This window comes from Triturus cristatus, chromosome 6 (genome assembly GCF_964204655.1).
Source record: "Triturus cristatus chromosome 6, aTriCri1.1, whole genome shotgun sequence".
Lineage (NCBI taxonomy): Eukaryota > Metazoa > Chordata > Amphibia > Caudata > Salamandridae > Triturus > Triturus cristatus.
The window spans coordinates 900508668-900530348 of NC_140589.1; the positions used below are offsets into that span (position 1 = coordinate 900508668).

Sequence of the window (21681 nt, forward strand, 5' to 3'; positions counted from 1 at the left end):
GCCGAAATTACGGACTGCCCGTGAAATTTACGGACGGTTGGTCACCCTAGCCGTGGGCGAGGGCGGCGGTAGAGCTACGTAGGGGCCGGTGCGCTGTCACAAGGTTTCTCTTTTGGGGAAAGGGGGAGGAATTAGGGACAGGGGAGTCGGAATTGGAACCGAAGAAAGCCGCAGTGAGGCCGGCACCAGTGAGCAGGTGGAGTGTGGTGCAGGGATAGCGTGGAGGTTTGGGCCCAGCAGCTGCAAGAGTGCCAGGAAAAAGGCCCAAGACAGACAGTAAGAGAGGGTAGGCGAGTAAAAGTAAGAAAAGAGCCCGGAACAGGCCCGGCTCCAGGAATTTTTATTTGGGTGGGCCAAGGGTGCATTTGGGTGGGCCACTGTGGGCTCGATTTGTCGCATATATGTCTAGGCAGGCCTGCTTCAGGGCCCTCCTTTAGCTCTTCTTAGTCTTCTACAAGGTCCAGTAAAACGCACTCTATTCCAAATCTCTTTCTAAATATTATCACTCTCAAAAAGTGTTTTTTCCATGTAATGTTCCTTTGATGGGAAGAGGATGTTTCTGAGGTGGGAGTATCAGGCAAGTGACACTACTCAGCTCCCTCTGTGCGAGTCTTAACGGAGAATCCCTGTTCATTACTACCTCTACCTGACCCCGGACTCTGCAACGCATTCCCTTACAGGCTTGATTATCCACTACTCCTCTCCAGTGCACCTTATCTCACAGCTGACCTTGGGCCCCAGCCCCATATCAGGTACCATTGGGCTCCACTTTCATTTTTCCCATTAAAAACATTAGTAAAATCACCTTCAAACTTAAAACATTGAATATAGCAGTGAATATAATTAGTACACACTTTAAAGTATGTTCCACAGTAGCCCTTATGACCCGACTGCTAATTAAATAAAGAAAAACAGAAAGGCCATGACAGTGCCGGCTTCAGCGCTGATGCGAAAGTCTTTTTTGGCACCGCACCAATGACCTCTTTCTCCGTAAATAACCTTTACTACCACCTTCCAACAGTGCCCCTCATCCCTCCATGCCCCCCCTCATTACCTCCTCCTCAGACTCCTTCACTGCCACACGCCACAAGTGCCCCTCATCTCTCCCTAACTCTCCACTCCATGACTTCCTCCTCAGACTTCCTCACTACCACCCTCCAACAGTGCCCCTCATCTCTCCCTAGCTTCCCCCTCCACCCCATGACCTCTTCTTCGGATTCCCTCACTGCCACCCTCAAACAGTGCCCCTCATCCCTCCATAGCCCCTCCCCCTATTGACCTCCTCCTCGAATTCCCTCACTGCCACCCTGCAACAGTGCCCCCATCTTTATGTAGCCCCTCTCTCATGTGCATTTCATTTGTTGTATAGGGCTACTCATATCAGTGTAGTGTGTGTCAGTACTTTACACCACGCACACATTACACAGAGACAATGAGTCATACAAGTATGTAAATCCGTCTACAGGGAATATCACGTAAGGCAATGAGGATTATGAGGTGTATGAATCACATGTCATCCATACTGGTGGGCACTATATTTTAAGAGGGTTTAGTGTGGGGAAACACAACTTTAGGATTTAAAGAGTATTCCATGGGGGTCCGCTTTACTGATAAAAATGTATATCTGCCCAAACATACTCATTGTAGCAACATTAGAATAATAAAAGACTGGGGAAGTTCTAACTATATCACAAAAAAAGAAAGCGAAGTTCTAACTATACCATTCAGGTTTGCATGCAGCTCTTTGATGACAGTTAACTGGTCACTGTCCTATGTTAGGATTGTAACTTCTGAACTGCAAGTAGCACAAGGATCTCTGTGACAAAGTCAGTAACCCACTGAGCTTCCACATAAAATACAGTTCATCTGCATTTAAAAACTACTAACAGACAAACGATTGCTCTCCAGCAGGAACATTTATCACCAGCGTTATCTGGGCATTTTGTATTGTCTTATTGTTGTCCTGCATCGGCCATGATAATGATAAAAACTGTTTAAATGAAGCACACACAAAGTATGTGTCCTGCTGGTCCTCTGCAGATTTTAAAAAGAAAAACAACTAGTACCACATTCTCTTACCTACTCCATTAGTAAAATTTTGTGTCACAGTCTGATGTGATAAGCAGCTGCAGGGGTCAGGAAAGGTGATAGGAATAAACACACTTCTTTTCTCCTGCGCTGCATAATAAAATAAATATCCACGCAGCAGAACATTGTCGCCTTTGTGGAGATGAAGGGTTGATAAAATAAACAAAGCCTCGTTAACATGTAAATGGTCTTTTAAAGACCTGTGAAGTACCCGGGTGCGGCTGCGATAATCTCTAAAACTGTCTGTGTGTGTGTGTGCGCGCCCGGGAAGCTGTCTCGGCCCGGGCTGACACACGACGTTTGCTTTGTGTAGGAGAGTGGCATCGACTGCATAGTTGCCCCCAACTTTTTGCTGATGTTTTGACTGTTTTATGACTAGCCAGGCTGTGGCCCTGATATCCAGGACCCCAGCCTATCTGCTTCCTCTCTTAAACGGTGTGAGTACCCTAGGTACAACTCAATTGGATACTGAGGCTACCCTGGCAGTCCCTTGTAGATGGTACCCTAGGTACCCAGGGCATGGGTCCCTTAGTAGGCCTACCAGGGCTGCAGAACTTATTGTGCCACCCTGGGACAGCCATACAAACTGACACCACCAGACCACTACTGTAGTCTGGGTAAGGTGGTGCTAGCACCCCTTACAGGGATATAGGTACCCTATATCCCACCCCATTACAACACATATACTCTCATAGGTCACCCCTATAGCAGGCCTTGCTAATCCTACAAGGCAGGGTGCTGAGATATGTGTGAGGGGGGACCCCTACCTGAGTAGGGCCTCTCTGCAACCTTCGTAAAATTATTGCTGGGTTGTTTGTAGTGTAGCCATACCATATACTCTTAACCGCATTATATGTCTATCGCGATAGCGTGATAACTTGAGAATGGCTACACAGAACCATACCGTGTTTGATGTCAAACATGTAGGAACCCTACCCCCAGTCCAGCCATGGGCATGATGGCACGATTCCCCCCTGCTAGAGGGGCGATATGGGAAAAGCGGCAGAATTTAGACACCAATTTAAAAGTGCACACGTAGTACAAAATGGCTACTACCCGCCACCCACACGACTCTGGCTGGCTGTTGCTGGGGAAAATCCCAGCCTCGCCAGCTGGACAATAGGGCTCCTGTGGCAGGGAGGTGCTAGCATCTCCCCAGACAGGGTATGTGGATTGGAACAGGGTGGGTGCACCATATGTTGCCTTTCAGAGTTTCACGTAGGCTGCTACAGCGCCTACATTCTGCATACACCGCCTGGAACCGGTTCAGGGGCATCCTGCCCATCGCTCAGGCGGGAAACACACAAAGGGGAGTGGGTGTAGCCACCCTTTCCCGCCTCAACTCTTACTCTGATCTGGACCCTCCCCTAATCTTGGGGATAAAGGTGAATATTGTGTCCCCAGAGCCTCAGATTAATCTTGGACTTCACAGACTTGACCTTCGACGAGCTACTGCCCAGCTGACTGAAGAAATCTCCCTTGGAGTAAAGGAGTTACCCTCCCTGCTTGGCAGGCACCTGAAACACTGCAAGTGACCCGGTTGGAACTTCGCTGCTCCTACGGACTTCATCGACTCCCAGCAACCTTGAGGTGGGTTTCCTAAGCATCCCAGAGGCCAGTGAGTGTGCACAGCAAGTCTGAGCACTGTGGACCACGTGGGTGCCGAGATTCTCAATACCCCAGGACACCGGCCACTTCTTGCATAGCACACGACCCTGACCAGTGGGGAAGTTGTGCTTTGGCCCATTTTTGAGCCAACCACCAAGCAGCAATTGTGCCGAAGATCAGCGCCCTAGCCCCCTCCGGTGGCCCGTGGGCTCCCTTTTACGCACTCCATTTTGCTGCCTTCCGCGGTCCCTGGTCTCTCGACTTGTGGGCCCTAGCGGAGGACAATCTCAACTACCAAGAGTTCCCCTGGTTGCTCCAGGCCTGCTCTACAGTCTCTCCAAAGGAGACCTCTCACAGACCTCGTGGGTCTGCACCAGTAGCTGATTTGTTTATCTTGCGTGGGTTGCGGTTGCCAAGGCTTAGGGGATCCAATCCGGACACTAACACCGCAGCGACCCTCATCTGACAGGGGACAGTCGCCCTTCAGAAGCTGGCCTTCCTTACAGCCTCCCGGAGCCTGTGGCTGCAGATCCAAGCTACACCTCTTTCCACTTGAAGCACCCGACATTGAAGGGCTCTTTCCTTTGAGCTCCCTGGTCACTGTGCCGTGACCCAGACTCTGTCCCCACTGCTTTCAGGTTCTTCTCTACAAGATCTACAACTTCAATCTTCACAGCATCATCGACGCTTTTGGCTAGCAGCAGTTTTGTACATTTTCCCATTGAAAATCAGCCCACGACCCGACATCGAAAACGACCTATGCACCCGGCTTCCCTGGGGCAGGTAACAGTAGTACCTCGGTACTCCCGTGGTAGTGGGCTCCTCAAAAGCTTAACTCTAAGTTTTTAACTTTGAACTCTTGCTAGAAGTGTCTTTAATCTGTTTAAGTCAATCTGCGACATTCTACATAGGATTTAATAGAGAACCCGATAGCAGCTATTTCCACTGCACGTGCCTCCCGTGGGTCTCCTTCCTCATAACCTGGGGTGGATTCTTAAGGGGCCATCGATCCTAAATGCCCTAGGCATTGTCTGTAGAATTGTCGTGGTTCTTATACCACTTTTTTAATATATGGTTTGGTCCTCCCCGGGGCCCTGTGATTCCAGTGCTATTTATTGTATCTATCAATGCTTGTTTGAATTGTGACTTTGCCTCAGCCTCATAAAGAGACTTGTGGGATTCTGTCTAGAATAAATACGTATATTTTATATATATACCTGTGTGGACTACTCTTTCATTTGGTCATTCAAGAAGTTATCTATGGTAAAACAATAAGCTTAACACTCCTTCAAGACTTAGCCTGAAGGCTGCTCTCCACAGCTACCACTAGGATAGCTTTCTTTAAAGGTTGTCTTTAACCTATCATCAATAAGAGTCGAATTGGACTGGTGCAAGGTATCCCCTATAACTAGGAGACCGCATATGCCAGGCCAACTTCTCACACTTTGCGCGTCTGCCTTCAAGCCCTCACTGCGAGGGCCAAGGCTTCTGTTTGGGTGGGCCTGGCCCACCCGCTAGAACCGGGCCTGGCCCGGAAGGGGGTGCAGTTACAGCAGACGCTAGGGGAGTTTCAAGATACACTCTCAGGAGTACAGGGAGTGGTAGTGGTGGGGGCGCTTCTGAATTGAGAAATTCGATATTTGAAATTGAGGAGGGGGGAGTAGTGAGAAAAGAGGAGATCAAGGTAAAAGAAGCAAGCAGGTTTCGACCCTTTAAAGAGGTATCAGGTAAAGAGGTTAAAGAGGTTATATCTTATAAAAAGGTAGTAAGAAAATCCATCTCCGACCATAAGATAAAGTTTACTCCCTTGCGCAGGTCCTATTTCAAGGTCTTGCCAAAAACCCTTATTTTAGGCAATAATATCCCGATGGAGACTAAAGGGGGTCAGGAAGAACTGAGTAAGTAGTTAGAAGGAGCAAGGGGGAATATGAAGCCTTCAAATATGGGTGACTGGTCCAGGCATTTGAGCCCAAACTGTTATCAAGTTCTGGCTCCTGGCGCAGATGATATGGTAGATATGGTAGAGGTAGTAAGTAGCATCCTCGGGTGGTGGAGGCTTTTCAAACACTTGCCCAAAGGTGCAAAATGAGTCTCATTGTAGTGTGGAAGGGAACAAATCTAAGTCTTAAGGATAATCAGAGACAGACTGAGAAGGATATTGATGAGAAGGATACTGGTGAGATGGTTGTTGGGGGAGAAGCAGAGGGGGGCCATAGTAGTGTGGAAAGTGGGGGCTCCTCTATCAGTGCACTTCTCACTACTCTCACGCGTGAAATAAAGAGCAGATTTGAAATCTCAGAGACCAATCAGAAAGAGATTAGATCGACTTGTGAAATTCTGGAAAAGAAAATTGATGATTTGAGTAACAGAACATCGACTTTAGAAGGCGAGGTAAAAGACCTTAAAGAAACAGGGAAGGCCAATACGGTTGAAATTGAGGGTCTCAAAAGTAGGGAGAAGAAACAGCTGGAGAGGGTTGAAAGGTTAGAGAATTTCCAAAGAAAGAATAACTTAAAGATCTTAAGAATTCCAGAGGACAAGGAAGGAGAAGATAATACAACTTATACAGTCCAGTTGATCAAAAGGGAACTGCAGCTGGAGGAAACCGAAGAAGAGATTGCGAGAGACATTAAAAGGATTCACAGGGACCCCTATAGACTCAATGCAAATCGGACCAAGTCAAGGAGAATTCTATTTAATTTTTTAACTCGTACACTAAAGGAGAAGATCTTGACCTAAGCACTGAGGAAAAAATCGATGGAAGTGGATGGGGTCAGGATTGAAATAAGATCTGATTTGTTCAGTGTCACCTCTAATAGACAGTAGGAGTTAGGGAAAATAATTGAGCCGTTAAAAAAGTTAGGGGCATCAGTTCAGTTAAAGTTCCCTGCATTTTTTAAAGTGATGCATAATAACAAAATGCATATACTTTGTTTTGTTGAGGAGGTGGATAGGTTTATTGAAACACTTCCGCCCGGGGCTAGTAAGATGATGTCAATTATGATATGAATTATGGGTTACTGATGTTTTAAGATTAAGGTGTAAGTTAACCGATTTCTGTTAGTATAAGAATTATGTTTTGGGTGTTTTTTCTGGGGCGCACCCAGGGGGGCACCTATAGGGCTTTGGCCATGGAAACTTGGGTAGGGTTTTCCACGGGGAGGAGGGCGTAGGGTGCACAGGGTGGGGAGCTTGAGGGAGAAAATAAAACAAAAATCCTCTGATGTCTCGTTGGCACCATATCAATGTTTGAATTTCGATTTTGGCGATGATGGCTGCGAAAGGAACAGGGGAGATAAAAATTATTTCATGGATTGTGAATGGGCTTCGGGTGAAGGGAAGGCGGGAGAGGCTACTGCAATATTTATGAGACTGTCCTGCACAAATAGTAATTCTACAAGAGACGCACTCGCTGGAGTAAGAATGCAGAGCGGTCTTTAAAGCTAAAAGATGGATTTTACAGGCTGTCTGCACAAGACAGACAGAAGTTACAAAAGGGGTGGCTATTTTGGTTAAACAAGGGATGAACATTTCTGTGGAAAGTAGCGTCCCAAATATAGCAGGTAGATGGTTGGTGGTAAAATAAAAAATCTTTGGCCAGAATTATACACTAGTAGGTTACTATGGCCCGAATCAGGATGATACTGGCCCATTATAAGAATTATTCACTGAGCTTTTAAATTTCCCATACCCGATCATCAAGGCAGGAGATTTTAATGCAGTGTTGGACCATAAAATAGACAGGTCCCTGAATAGTAGAGCAATGGTTAATCCCAAGACGTCCAAATTGACACGACTAATTATGGGGCAACTGGGGCTCTGTGATATTTGGCGTTTTAGGGCAGGTACCCAGAAAGGCTTCACATTCTATAACAAAAAATATAGACATCAGTCTCGCATAGATTATTTCTTAGTAGGTGATAAATTAAAGGATCAAGTTCTAGATGTGAAACATGTAGGGGTACATCTGTCAGATCATTCAGCAATACTATTACACTTGAAGATGGGTGAGGGGGTTGTTCAGTCAAGATGGACACTAGATCGTACAATATTTCTAGAAGAAGGGATTATAGATACCTTAAAGGAAGAAACAGAGGAGTTTTTTCGTAATATTCTGGGTTCATCTGCGATTGGGGTAGTATGGGACCCATATAGGCCTTTTTAAGAGGCAGACTGGGTGCTCTAGCGGCAGCAAAAAGGCGAGCTTATCATAAAGAGGGGTTGGAACTAGAGGAGCAAATTCGGACTCTAGAAAAAGACTTTATTATTTCAAGAAATCAGGTAGACCAGGAGAGGATACTAGGTGAAATAACGAATACAAAAATAAATCTGACCAGAATTATCCAGGATAGGGTTAGGAAGAAATGGGAGTTCAGTCGACTGTCCCACTTTGAGTACAGGGAAGGCACCTGGAAGGCCAAGAATGACCAAGTCCGGAATATGATTAAAGAAATTAAAATATGATCAATCGGGGGACCTTCTTGGAGATAGTTAGGGTATTGGATTGGCTTTTTTTAGGCATTTTAGGAAAGTGTACCAGGAAGATTTGAACGTGACAGAGGACGAGGTACTGAGTTGGTTAAGTCAACATCGTTTTGACCCCCTACCGGCCGAGAAAAGGGAATTATTGAATGGCAGGATAAGCAGTAGAGAATTGGAAGAGGCCATTGGGGGTGGTAAGAAAGGAAAGGCGGTAAACCTAGGGCACAAAGAGGAGGGACACTCCTCCTGTGTTACAAGGGCAGAGAGGAAATATCTGGTGGGAGCACACCCTCCCTTGGTAGACTCAGAATCACAATCAGTACTCCACTTTATATAGTGATAACATTAAATACCCTGGGAAAGTGTTTTGATGAAGTGACTTAGATTTTACCCAGAGGGGCGTGGGAAAGGAAACAATTCCTTTTGTTTTAGTTACCCTCACACACCGTAGTGGTGTCATGCTTCATCATCTGGTCACCCAGTCCCCTAAAAGACCGGGTGGGCTTGACCATATTTCAGGGAGCTGTTTGAAGATATGGCCAGGGGGTCTTAAACATTAAAAGTCCTCAAACTGTTCCCGGTATCCCTTTATTCTTCGAACAGTATGGGATATTAAAATAAAGCAAATACAAGGATCACTTGGATATTTATGGTCCTATGACCCTAGTGCCAACAGGTTTCAGCCTCACTACTGGCCCATTCGGGGTCCTAGGCTTTCTTAGAACCCAATGAATTTGAGGAGAGATTGCTGTGGGGGTCATACCAAAGAAAGAAATTGCGATGTGGTACTGGCTAATGATAGAGATGGATGATGGGGTTTTCACCTTGCCGGAGGATCTTTGCGGAGGATGCTTGCTGGAGACTACGCTGGAAGATCAATGACAAGTAGCTACGTCTAAGCTGTACAAAATTGTTAAAGCTGCATACCTGAGGAGTAACCATCTTTTTACCATCCATAGGGCCTACTGGACCCCCAAAAGGCTATCTAAATTTGGGCCTCGTAGTGATGTGGCGTGTCCGAAGTGTGGCAGCAAGAGGGAAGATGACCTGCATATGTTTGTCCACTGTTCTAATATCCAGCCATTCTGGGAGGCCATGAGTAATGTACTACCAAATGTTTTGAACTTACAAATCAAGGTATGCGTTTTTCTGGTCATTTTTGGAGGTTTGCATCTGCAAACTGCAGTCAATATTAATAGTGCAAAATTGTTTTTTTATGCCACACTTCTGGCTCGTAGAGAGATTTGCAAACGATGGGTATCAGAGGCCCCTCCGAGCTGTGGTGACTGGTTAAATTCCACGAGGAATGTGGCCAGGCTGGATATTTCAGATAAGGGGAAAAAGAGGTATGTATTTTGGACACCCCTTCTACGTTGGTGTGAGCAGAAAGTAAGAATTTAGATCTGGGGTCCAATGATTAAGCCTCTCGTCACCTCGGCTGGCACCATCCTCCATTGAGCAGGTGGGCTTGTTGTGTTTGTGTGAGTATTGGAAGCAAAGGAGGAGTGATGTCGCAATACGAGGGCGAGTAAAGGTAAATAAAAGAGTGAATCCCCTCCCTGCTCCTTTTCTTCAGCGAATGAGGTCTGGGACACTCCAGGGTGGAAACGGTGGTAGAAAGTGTGAATTATGCAAATGAGGGCAAAAAATAAATAAAAATAAAATAACATTTTAAAAAAAGTAGCTTAGTTGAAGAAATGTCCACGGCCCACCTCCACCTGCATTTAACGGTTTTGATTCAAATGATCTCGCGATACCCGAGCAGTGCATTTTAAACCATAAAGTTGTGAGCAGCAGAGTGCTTATAAACTAAAACCAAACATAACTGCCAAGCTTTCAATTTGATTACGCCTGACATTTCGGTATATACAATTTTGGATCATAAGCATGCTTGCAAAAACTGACAAGGTCGAAATTTGTCTAAAAAAATAAAACAATTTTCATACAGCCAAAAGACAGACATTACCGAGATGGACTAATAGCATGCAACCTGTTTGGAAGACTGCTTGCTAACTATGAAGGAATCATTTTATCACAGCCTGCTCTCCACGTTTGTCACACTCCACTAAAATCTTCCACACATATAGAATGCAGCATATGCTGCTCAGTGCCAGAAATTCCAACATTACCATATAATGTCAGTCTCCACGGCCATCAAATACAGATTGAGGCACACAACTGAAAGAGAGTAAAAATGTGTGATTTAGGAATCACTGCCCCAGGCACGTGAAAATAACTTTTAATTCACCCTGGGCAGGTGACTTATTCAAGTTCAGGTGCCTCAATACGGAAATCTACGGGCTTTAAGGTATAAGGCCAGTGGTACTTCTGAGAGGTCACAGGGTAGAGCACAAGATTGATGCAGAAATCAGTTCTAATGAACTCTTTTGACACTGACCTTGTACGACAGCTGCTGAGATTTCAACCGCTGCCAATGTAAGTTATAGACATGAACAAGAGTGTGCTGCAGGAAAGCTGCCATTGCAGTGTGTTGTAAACACGAGGCAAGCCCATTAGCAGGGACATCTACAGAAACATGTCTAAATTCCAGTCTGATCAAGAATGTTGGCAGAGATATTTTGCTTCCAGGGCAGGACTAAAGTCAAACAGAAGCAAGGCAGAGACTTACATTATTAACCTATGACATCCCAGGAGTCAGAGTTTGAAGTACTGTAGACATCAGCACAAGTGCTAATCAGCCACATATTAATTAATGCGGAAGATTTGGAGTTGGTTATGCTTTTGAAACTGACCGTTTATGTTATTTCCTAATCAGCATATGTTTGATTCTTTATTTTATTTAACCAACTTTTCAAGGATCTCTATTTGCCACATGCTGGAAACCACCACCCGCCCTCTCTGTTTTCTGGTTCAAAAGGTATTCTAGCAGAAAAGAACTTCAGCATTGCTTTTTATTGACCCCTTAAGCTCCAAGGCGTCAATTCTCCCAAAGCAGAAAGAAAGCAGGCTTTATTGCCATTTCTAATATACAACGCTTCACTCATTCATTTCTCAATCTATCTCTGATGCGTCATGCATCATATGACTCTTGTATAGCTCATACTTTGAACTGAGTTGCCTCCAGCTACCTGGGTTCAGGTTGCAGGTGGGAGTTTATGGCGGCGCACAGTTAACAGGTATGAGTTGGTGCTGAAGGCAGTATGAGTTTCTCACTGTGTCTGTCAGTAGGACAGACAATCTTAAAAACCACATGCACATCAAGTCCTTAGCTTCTCTACTGAGTTATAGTTGCCTATCTGGCATAGGATCCTACCATAACATGGCTCAAAGATATTGCCTTTGGCATACCCAATAGTTCTCGCAGTTGGTGAGAATTATTGCCTATGCCTCCTAACAGACCTGCCCTTTAGGCTGCTAATGTGTGGCTTGCCACAGACTGTTTATAACCACATAATATCACAAAATTCAACAGCACTCCACATAACTAAACTGCACTACATGCCTATCCACAACACAAAATACAATTCCACATAATAACACTACATCACACACAATCCCAAGCCACATTATTCCATTACACACAATACCACATATTTACTATCCACATAATTCCACAGCACACCATGCGACATAATCCCACTACCCAAATCCACTCCACACCTTATGTGATGTCAAGAGCTCTAACTTAAACAAATGCGAGGCCTATTGCATTTCAATGCTTGTTGGAAATGTGATGTCCCAAGGAATTCACTCGAGATTGCTCAAATTGACACTTATTACACCATACTGTTAGACCCCTGTGATGCAAAATCTGGAGAACCGTGTTTAATCTTGCATGGTGTACTTCCAGCTAATTTCCAAGCATGAGTATGTGATCCTGGAAATACCGGATCCCAACACAGTCTTTAAACATTTATTTCGTGGACTTTTGGTAAATTGACGCAGCAGATGCCAAAACAAATGGAATGGTCTTGAAGTGAAAAACTCCTATGGGATTCACAAATGGGATCAGGTTAGGTGTCTAGATTTTCACACAACACGACCCTGTGATAAGCAGCCGACATAGCCATTCTGATGAACACTGAAGCACTCTCAAGAGTACTCAACATCTTGTGTGTGTTAGGGAGGGTTATTTATTAATGCTAATGTTCTGATTAAAGTCAAACAACTCCACATGAAAACACAAATACGTTTTGCTCGTGTTTGCCAGAACAACAGGAGAGCCCTACTGTGCCTTCAATAGTTTACATTACATCTAACAGTTTATCCAATTCTCTGCACAAACAATCTCCCTTGGACAATGGTATTCTATGCATTGTATGTGCAAGGGGTGTGGTTCCTGTTTTCAAAATGATTTTGTGCTGTAACCCCTTTATTCTTCCTACTATTTAGTGAATACTGCCTGAAATGTGTCCACCCATTGATTTCTGGGAGTCACACTCATACAGGCCAATATGGATCACCTGGCTGGATCCCAAGAGCCAACTTACAAGTACGCAAGGCATTGTTCAGATTTGTCCTTTTCAGGGGATTCCAGAATAGCCATAATCCATAAACTGTTGTATCTGGACTGTAATTCAAGATCATCGTTTTTGTCTTTTATTATGGTGAGTACTTTCACTATACGCAGCATGTCGTCAGTGGATTTGATTGTACCATCTTCAAGTGTCAGAAATCAGCATTTGGCTTGTTCTAGTGAATTGTCATGTTTCTTGAGTAATCATACATCCAATATAGATAACCTGACAATGATTCTGTTTTAACATCAATAGCTTTCAGGCTATTTTTCATCTCCTATAGGGGTGATTTCATATCACAGTTAATAGCTGCAGTCTCTGATATCTGATGAGGTGACTCAGTTTATTCAGTAGGTTCAGCGGCCAGTCTGGTGTTTGTTCTTGGAATAAATGCAAGTTTGCCTTGCTTGTTTCCCCATTACGATGCAACACAGGAGTTCCTATTTGATGGGCAAGGTTAGACTGAAAGCCAGTTAAAATAAGCTGCCTGAATGCAATGCCAATACCAACAAGGAACTCTGGGATGTCCCGAGGTGCACTAGGTTTGTCCAGTTCTCTTTTAGGTACAGCACCAAAGTGAATCACATTTCAGCTCCCACGGCCCTGGCAAACATGGGCAGTGCAGATTAATCATGTAGGTCCACTTTTATTGTGCCTAAGTGGGTCTTCAATCACCTTTGTGTACAGTCAAGACCCAAAGGCCTTACCATGTGTTCCAGAAAATCGCAGTCCATATAGAATGAGGAAAACCCAAATCACTAGTAGCACCCCAAAGAGGGCGTGTGTCTTCTATCCACAGTAGGGGAACAGCACCTTCAATGAGAAAGTTCTAATCAGAGAGAACGAGTCCCACCAGGAAAGCCTCATTGCAATGCCTGCTTCCCGCATGGAGTGGGAGGGACCTGGGAGGAACTCACGATGGAGCTGGAGGCACAAAGGGAATTCCAGACCTTAGTACTCTGAGAAACAATAAGGTTCATGGCAGCCCAGATCTTGCTAAGTTCAGTCCTCATCTGAAAGGACTGCATTAAGTTAGAGGTTCAGGAGTCCTCCTATCTCTGTAAACAGGACCATCATCAGCAAGCTCCGCTCTACTGTGGCCAAGGGACCTGCTGCGCAGACTACAGCTCACATCAACATATCTCCACTCCTGCCAGCAACCCAACACATGCACAAGATGCCTGCCAGCTGTGAGGCTCTGAATATGGCCAGAGGAGAAGGCAGCAGAAAAACTTGTCAGATGTGGCAGGATGGGGATTAATTGCTAGCAGATGGGGGGAGAGCGCCACTTTCAGAGAGTCATCTTGGTCGAGAACCAACCATGCTCCTGAATAATTAACCTTTATTGCTTATCTACACTGATGTACTGTATCTTTACAAACATTTAAAGAATTTAATGGGAAAAAACTTAACTTAAGGGCTTTTAGGTTTACATTGGGACTGTCAAAGTTCTAAAATACAACAGGTAAAGTAGACGTAACAATTTCTCTCTCCCGCCACCATACCATCTCATTTTGGCCATGTGATGGGCGTGACAAAATATTGTGCCTAAAATTTAACAGGTAAAAAGCCAGAATGGAAATACTTTCGTGAATGTGGCAGTGAGCGAGTGAGAAAGAGTAAACAGGCATCCCATGTTGTGACATTCTTTTTCTAAGTATCAAACGTGAGAGTCTTGGTCTTGTATCCTGGAGGTTGCGGTGTTGCTTGAGCACAGTTTATTATTATTTTCAATTGTCAGTCACTAAATGCACATTGTATCTATCCCTGAACAAACCAAAAATAAGTGCATGGCATGATCCCTAGTCGCCCTGCTCATATTTTACTTCCTCAGAAAAATCTTCAACTCACAATTGTCCAGAGGTTTTACCAGTATTATATAGCTGGCTATGTTGCAACACCATACAAACGCTTTAGAATCACAGCCAAGGTGATAATATACATAGGTATTATAAACTTTGTTTGATTTTTACTTTTTCTCAATAGCATACATTCCTCTTAGAAATCCAGGTCACTTTAAATTTAAGGCCTAATACACTTCAGAGGGTGCTGACTGAACAGATAAAACTGATGTTGCAAAGTATGTATCTTTGTTCAGTCTAATAAATGTGCCTATTGTTCTTAAATACACTTTATAAAAGGAGGAAGAAGAAACAGGAGTCTAAACAATCAGTGTAATGGTGCAACTGGATAAGGAGCTGCAAAATCTAACAATTAGCAAAGTGGACAGCTCTTAATCCAGTCATGTGTTTTTATTAAAAAGAGAAAATATAGCTACCTAAGAAAATATTGCTACCTAAGAAGAAGCATAGACCCACTTTTTGTTGAAGCTCTTTTGCGTTGAAATCAGGAAGATCCATCATGTACCCTCAATGCCAGGGGGATGTGTCTCATGATTGATGACAATAAGGTATATGTAAGGTTTTATGAATCATGGAACCTTTTTACCTGGAGGCCACAGTTGAAGAATCATGGTGATTTGACCAGATTCACTACATTTGAATAAAAGTGTCGAGTGCGTGGTACCCAAACCTATTTCCTACTTACCTCAGTGACACGTGCCATCCATCTCCTGTAAGTGAAATCATGAGCTTGCCAATAGTTGACTTTTGTAGCCCTCTAAACCTTTTGTTGTTGTATTCTCAATGTCAAATGATTCTGCCCAATCCACTCTCTACAGTAGGTCGTGTGGCTATCCAACGTCTGAGGCTATAGACTACAGTTTTGTTCTTCAGATATATTTTCATGTCTCTTGTTCAGTACGAATGGCCTGATTGTCTGGTCACACTTGAAGAATATCTCAGAAGAAACTTTAATTCCATACAATTTATGCACCAGTGTGGTTCCAACACTATTAGACACAGCTGTGCGCATTTAAATCAAGAATTAAGACAGCAATTAAGGTATATGGCCCTAGACTTGCATGGGAAATTCATCAACTACGAAACAGAAAGTGACAAGACTAAAATGGAAAATAAATACTATCAAATCCCCGACAATTAATTGCTCTAGGAACATGAAAAATAAGTCTTCCACAATTTGCTGTAAATGATTTGTTTTTCAAAATTGTTACCTGAGCATGGGCAAATAACACTGAAGTTACCTACTGTGTAGGGATCGTGTTGTGGTAGAAACATCTAAATAACATGAGTCATATAAATAACAACTATAAAAGCAAAGTAATTTTGTACCTACCCAATCGACCACATTGAAGTGAAGAGCCCAGAAACTAGACCAAGAGTGCCTAATCCTTCCTGAAATCCATTTTCACTGTAAAGAGAAAAATGCAATAAGTGAATCCTATAACCTGAAAGACACATTGTAGAATAGGGGTAAAGCCATTTAGGGGCTTATAATGAGTGTGGCGCTCCACAGACCCTCAGACTCATGGGGGCGAGGCGGCGGCGATCTCCCGACCTCTCTATTACAATAAGGGCAGTAAGACCACCATTGGCCCTCTGCAGCTGCCATGGAACCGCCATTCCCTCGCGGTGTTGCGGCAGTCAGGAGGCAGCAATATGCTTGGCGGGACCGCCACAGTCCCACAAACCATATTACAAGTTTCCTCTCTGCCATTGTTTTCATGGCGGTGGAACTGCCATGAAAACCATGGTGCACAGGAAACAAAGGGGGCCCTACAAGCCCCCAGGTGCCTCACACCGCCAAAGTCGTAATCAAGCCTTTTGTGTCTAAGTTTGAATTTGGTTTGAATGGCTAGAGCTGAGACCACTGTGCTCTCTTAGGGCCTGACTATGACTTTGGGGGTGTGACCCCGGGTCTGCCCCGCCGTCGCACCACCAAACCCTGGGCAGGCTGCCCACCAGATTAGGAGTTTCCTCTTATCTTGTGGGCTTTGTTTTTGACGTTCCCACGGCGGTGCCCTGAAAATGGGCAGCACAGCAATGGGAACGTCAAAAGCAGTTCCGGCACAGCATGCACTGTAAAGTCTATGTCTTGCAGGAACTGGGGTGCATGCACACAGGGGATGAGTCACTAGGGGTTTCCTCTACACCATAAAAACGTGGCAGAGAGGAAACTTGTAATATGCAGTCCCACCAAGCATATTACTGCATCCTGACTGCCGCACCACCCCCAGGGACCGACGGTTCCCTGGCGGCTGCGGTGGGCAATGATAGTCTGACCACCCTTATTGTAATAGGGCGGTCGGGAGACTGTCACCCTCTCGCCTCCTTGAGTCTGGAGATCCATGGACCTCCAGATTCGTAATTAACCCCTAAGTGGCCCGTACACACAGGTGCCTTGCGGCTATTAACAGAGCATATGGATGGTGTTACCAGTGCCATAGGGATTGCTCTTTGGCTGGTGGTGGCACCAAGAGCAAAGCTCAGGTGGGCACAGACCAGACAGAAGCACGTTTCACAAGCATGGTCTACAACCAACTGAGCATGCTCAGCTGAATTTATCTGCCAGTCGGTAGGTACTTCAGGTAACAGCAAAGTACCTGCTTCGCAGTAACTTTACTTGTGAAAAAAATGTTTACAACCATACATAAAGTACCAGTGATCATTCAGGCAACAACTGGTACAAACGGAGCACCAGTTGCAACAATAGTAGCACTGAGTAGCTTGAAGATACTCTTACTCTGTCTTCTTCCTTTTATAGTATATCATAATTTTTCATTATTTAATTTTTTTAACAGTTGTGACTGTATCTTTTTGGGTAGTAGGATGACTTACTCCTATAACTGACAACAACAAGAGTTTACATGTAAATATTTCTAGCCAGAAACATAATCACAGTAAATAATGTATACTTGAATATAGAACAGAAAATGGATTTAGGTGCTTCAATCACATACATTATATCTTTTCAAACAGGGAACACAGCTAAATCAAAATATTAGCATATTAAAAAGCATTACTTCGAAAATGTCGAAAAAAATATCCTTGCTCTGTGCTTTATATCAGAGGAAATGTACTGCTTCATGATTTCATGATTGTTCCGATCTAACATTTTGTAAGATCAAAGAACAAAAGCCACACACACTTTTGCCAGCTCAACCATGAATGGCATAAAAAGAAACCGTATTTAACCGTAGTGCAAACAGCATTGCTAATTAATAGAGCCTTTTTAATCGGTCAAGTTCGACCAGAAAACCATCTTGGTCAGGTCAGAAACTGTTGAAACAACATTAATAACAATGTTGGCATGATGTGCAGCATTTCTTGTCTCCCAATTCCCAGGCAAGTATCTTCTCCATTATTCAATCTCGATTTAGTGAACAGACCAAATACAATCAAACAGTCAAAGATGAATTTTTAGGCAGTGGTGATATGAAGGAAATCACACAGATTGTGTTAATGGTAATATCCAAGGATGAGGCATACCAGGACCCTTTCGGCCAGATGTACGACCCAACCAAACTCTGAATTGCAGATTGCGTCGTTTTGCGACTCACAAATTGGAATGTGCAACAGTGTCTCTGACACTGTTTGCTTTTCCTAATGGGGTCGCAAATTGCATGCCTCATTAATATTTATGAGGCAGGTGCAATTTGCGACCCCATTAGGAATGGCTAGCACTCCCAGGCTTGGTGGCCTGCTGGGGTCAGCAGGACATGTCTATGACTACTTTTTAAATCAAAAAGTTATTTTTTTTTTTTTAATTCAGCTTGTTTTACTTACAGGACATCGGGATGCATTTAAAAACGGGATGCATTTTTTAAGGGCAGGAAGTGGTCCTTTTACATAGGGGAATGGTTCCCCTGGGGACCCCTTCCTGTTTGTGAGTGGCTTACCACCTACTTGAAGTAGGTGAAAAACTGCGAGTGTTTGGCGGACGCAAATGCTGTTGCAAAACAATGGTACATTCCATTGTGACCCGCTATTGGGAAGGAACACCCCTTCTTAATAGCGAGAGTAGCAAGTGCTATTTTGCGAGTCACTGGCTCGTAAAAACACGTATGTACATGCCAGGACCATTTTTTGTGGTTGCAAACGGGCCAATTACCCGTTTGCGACTGCAAAAAACAATCACACATCTGTCCCCAAGTGAAGTAACCAGCTTCAAGACTCCATCACTATGCTTCACAAGTAAGCAGGATAGCGAGGGAGTTTAGGGCCAGATGTATCAAGATTACATTTTGCAATTCTATAATAGCGAATTTTGCCAATTCGCTATTATAGACTCGCAAAATGCAATGTATGTAGGGTTTTGCTAAAATTTTGCGAATCCTACATATTCCTTAATAGCGAATCGCAAATTGCGGTTCGCTTTTAAGGAATGCCTTCACAGTCATTCCTATGGGCCTCAATTAATTGGAAGATATTAGCTATTTGCGAGTACCAAATAGGTACTCGCAAATTGCGAATGCAGTTTGAAGGGTGATAGGGGGACCCAAAGGCCACCCTGATGCACCCCCAAAAAAGGTGAATTTTTCATATTAATTAGCGAATTACTACCAACTAGAAGTTGGTGGTAATTTGTGATTCGTTAATGCCAATTCACAATTTGCGATAGCTACAAGAATTGCATTTAGGGAATCACATATTGCGAATCTCTAACTGCATTCACAATTTAGGTAATCACAAATAAATGCAATTACCCATATTGCGAATTACAAATGTTTGATAGATTGCAAAATGCATTTTTGCGCTCGCAAACGGGCTGATTCTGCAAATCGGCCCGTTTGTGATCATAAAAAGCGTTGATACATCTGGCCCATAGTGTCTAATAAGACCGTCTGAGCTGGTTAGGGATAGATTCAGACCACCAGGTAAGGTTTTCTCAGTTGTTAATATAATGTTTGGCCCACTCTTGCAGGATTTAAGGCAGTTGGGAATTTCTGCCATTGCTGAGTGACATAGTGGACTTAGCTTCTTCAAGCGTGTAACTGGAGGAATGAGGCATTTTAGATATAAGTTTAAATGCGATTAGGTTGATTAGGGTGGAAAAAACACGATTATTACTTTTTGAAACTGAAAACTATTTCAGTGAAAATTGGTTTGCTGCGTTATTTACATTTTAATGAAGAAGAGAGGCAGTTTTATACTTTGAAACATCATGTGTATGTCAATCCACTATCCACAAGAAAAGAAGCAAGGCCATTTGCCTCGCTTGTGGATACCTATGTGTTTATATAATAAGATTTAAAACAAGTATTTTCCCATATTCTCTTGAAGGTTGAATGCGCTTCTCTATGTAAGATTTCGTAAAGTACCTCTTACAAAATGATTGACTGATATCTCTTAAAATTGATCATTTAAGGGTAACATGACTGGTGGCTAAAACTCTGTGTTAGAATGATCCCAGAAAGAGTATGTTGTGCGTCTCCAAGTGTCACTCTCTTTCTATCAATGTCTTTATCAGTTCACCCATTTGTTTTCAGTATGTTTCCTCATTCGCCATTGGCTGTAAACACATATAACCCTAATTATTGATATCCAAGGGAATCTCTCATACTGTATTATTTTACTGATGTTGGATCATTTCTGGTAGAAAAGTGAATGAGTTCAACATATATACATATATATACTTTTTCATACAAGCCACGCCTTCACCAGAACGACCTCCCAGGTTCACATAGAGTGTGTGTCCTCACCCTCCCATCATTGTCACCGCTGGTGTCAGAAAACGTCAAATTGTGACTCAATATCAAGAGTACCTGCAAACAGATGGAGCAGTTAGGGGAACGTAGAGTGAGTGATATGGCACTGAAAGAACCCAACCAGGAGATTCTACTGCCTCTGTAGCGAGTTATGGAGCCTGGCACGCAGCTGAAAATAAGTAAAGATGGTGGCCATGGCTGCAGACTGGCAGCGAGGGCTAAGCTCTGGGTTGCAGAAAGCTGTCCTTCTGGGAAGTGCTGGGGTGAGATTACAACTGCTGTAGGAAGAGACATCAACCCGCTGACGATGTGCCCGTCATTGGTGGCAGTCTTTACCAGCGGGAGTCGTGCAGCAAAGAACAGGGGTTGTGAGAGGAGTGCTAGAGTGGCAGTGCCTACCAGAGATGCATGGGGGGCTCTGATTCCCCAAACTCCTACATTGCATGCAAATGGGTGCTTGGTGTAAGTGTGCAAGCCCCCCCCCCCTAGAAAACCACACAAGATTTTTCTTTTCACTGTGTAGACCCACTGAGTTTTGGGCTGCACAACACTGTTGGGTGATATCAACACATATTAAACACCCTGACAACACCCGGGTGCTTTCTCTGGGATTGTAGCGTCCACACATCATCTGGCACATCTCCGCTACTTGTAGTTATAACAGCATATCATACGCAAACAACGAGATGTACAGTGAGTGGCCATCTGTCCGAAGCCTTTGATAGCTGTGCCCCTGCCTTACTATCAGAGGGTTTTTTCGCTAGAGAAAATAATACAGAAGAAACAGGGCATGCCTGTCTCGTTTCCCTTCCGACCATGCATGGTTCTAATGGGAAACATCCATTACAACGCTGTCATTACAACGACCTACCTTTACAACGCAACTATTACAATGCAACTGCCTTTACATCGCATGCGATTACAATGCATGTCATTTCAACACATGTCACTACAATGCATGCCATTACAACACATACCATTACAACGCATGGCATTACAATGCCTTATAAGTTAAGTAATGGAGATTTTTTAGTATTAGGGTGGGTTTGGGTTTTGGAGTACATGGGAATAGTAATTTTTACCCCCACACTATCCTACACTCTCCACTGTTGCACTCACTGGAGTGGGATTAGTAATTTTTACCCCTACACTATCCAACACTTACCCTACAGTTGCACTCACTGGAGTGGGAATAGTAATTTTTACCCCTACACTATCCAACACTTACCCTACTGTTGCCCTAAAAGTATTATGCGTTGTAATGGTAGCGTTGTAATGGTATGCGTTGTAATAATAGTTTTAAAAAATGGGTTGTAATTGCATACGTTGTAAAATCATGCAATGTAATGGTAGTTGCGATGTAAAGACTGCGTCTTAAAAGCATGCATTGTAATTGTATGCGTTGTAACATCACATATTCGGCTTTAATATGTTTCCCGCTTTAATTCTGGCCTCAGG

The 21681-nt window shown here is 43.8% G+C and overlaps 1 protein-coding gene across 2 annotated transcripts in view; it reads right to left on the minus strand.

The window, feature by feature from the left end:
- LOC146820763 (MFS-type transporter SLC18B1-like) overlaps nt 1–21681 on the minus strand; it is a 709940-nt gene that overhangs the window by 108720 nt on the left and 579539 nt on the right. For both annotated transcript variants that reach the window (XM_085611552.1, XM_085611553.1), the window contains one exon: nt 15852–15926. In XM_085611552.1, coding sequence (XP_085467678.1) covers nt 15852–15926 — 75 coding nt within the window. The remainder of the gene's footprint in view (nt 1–15851; nt 15927–21681) is intronic.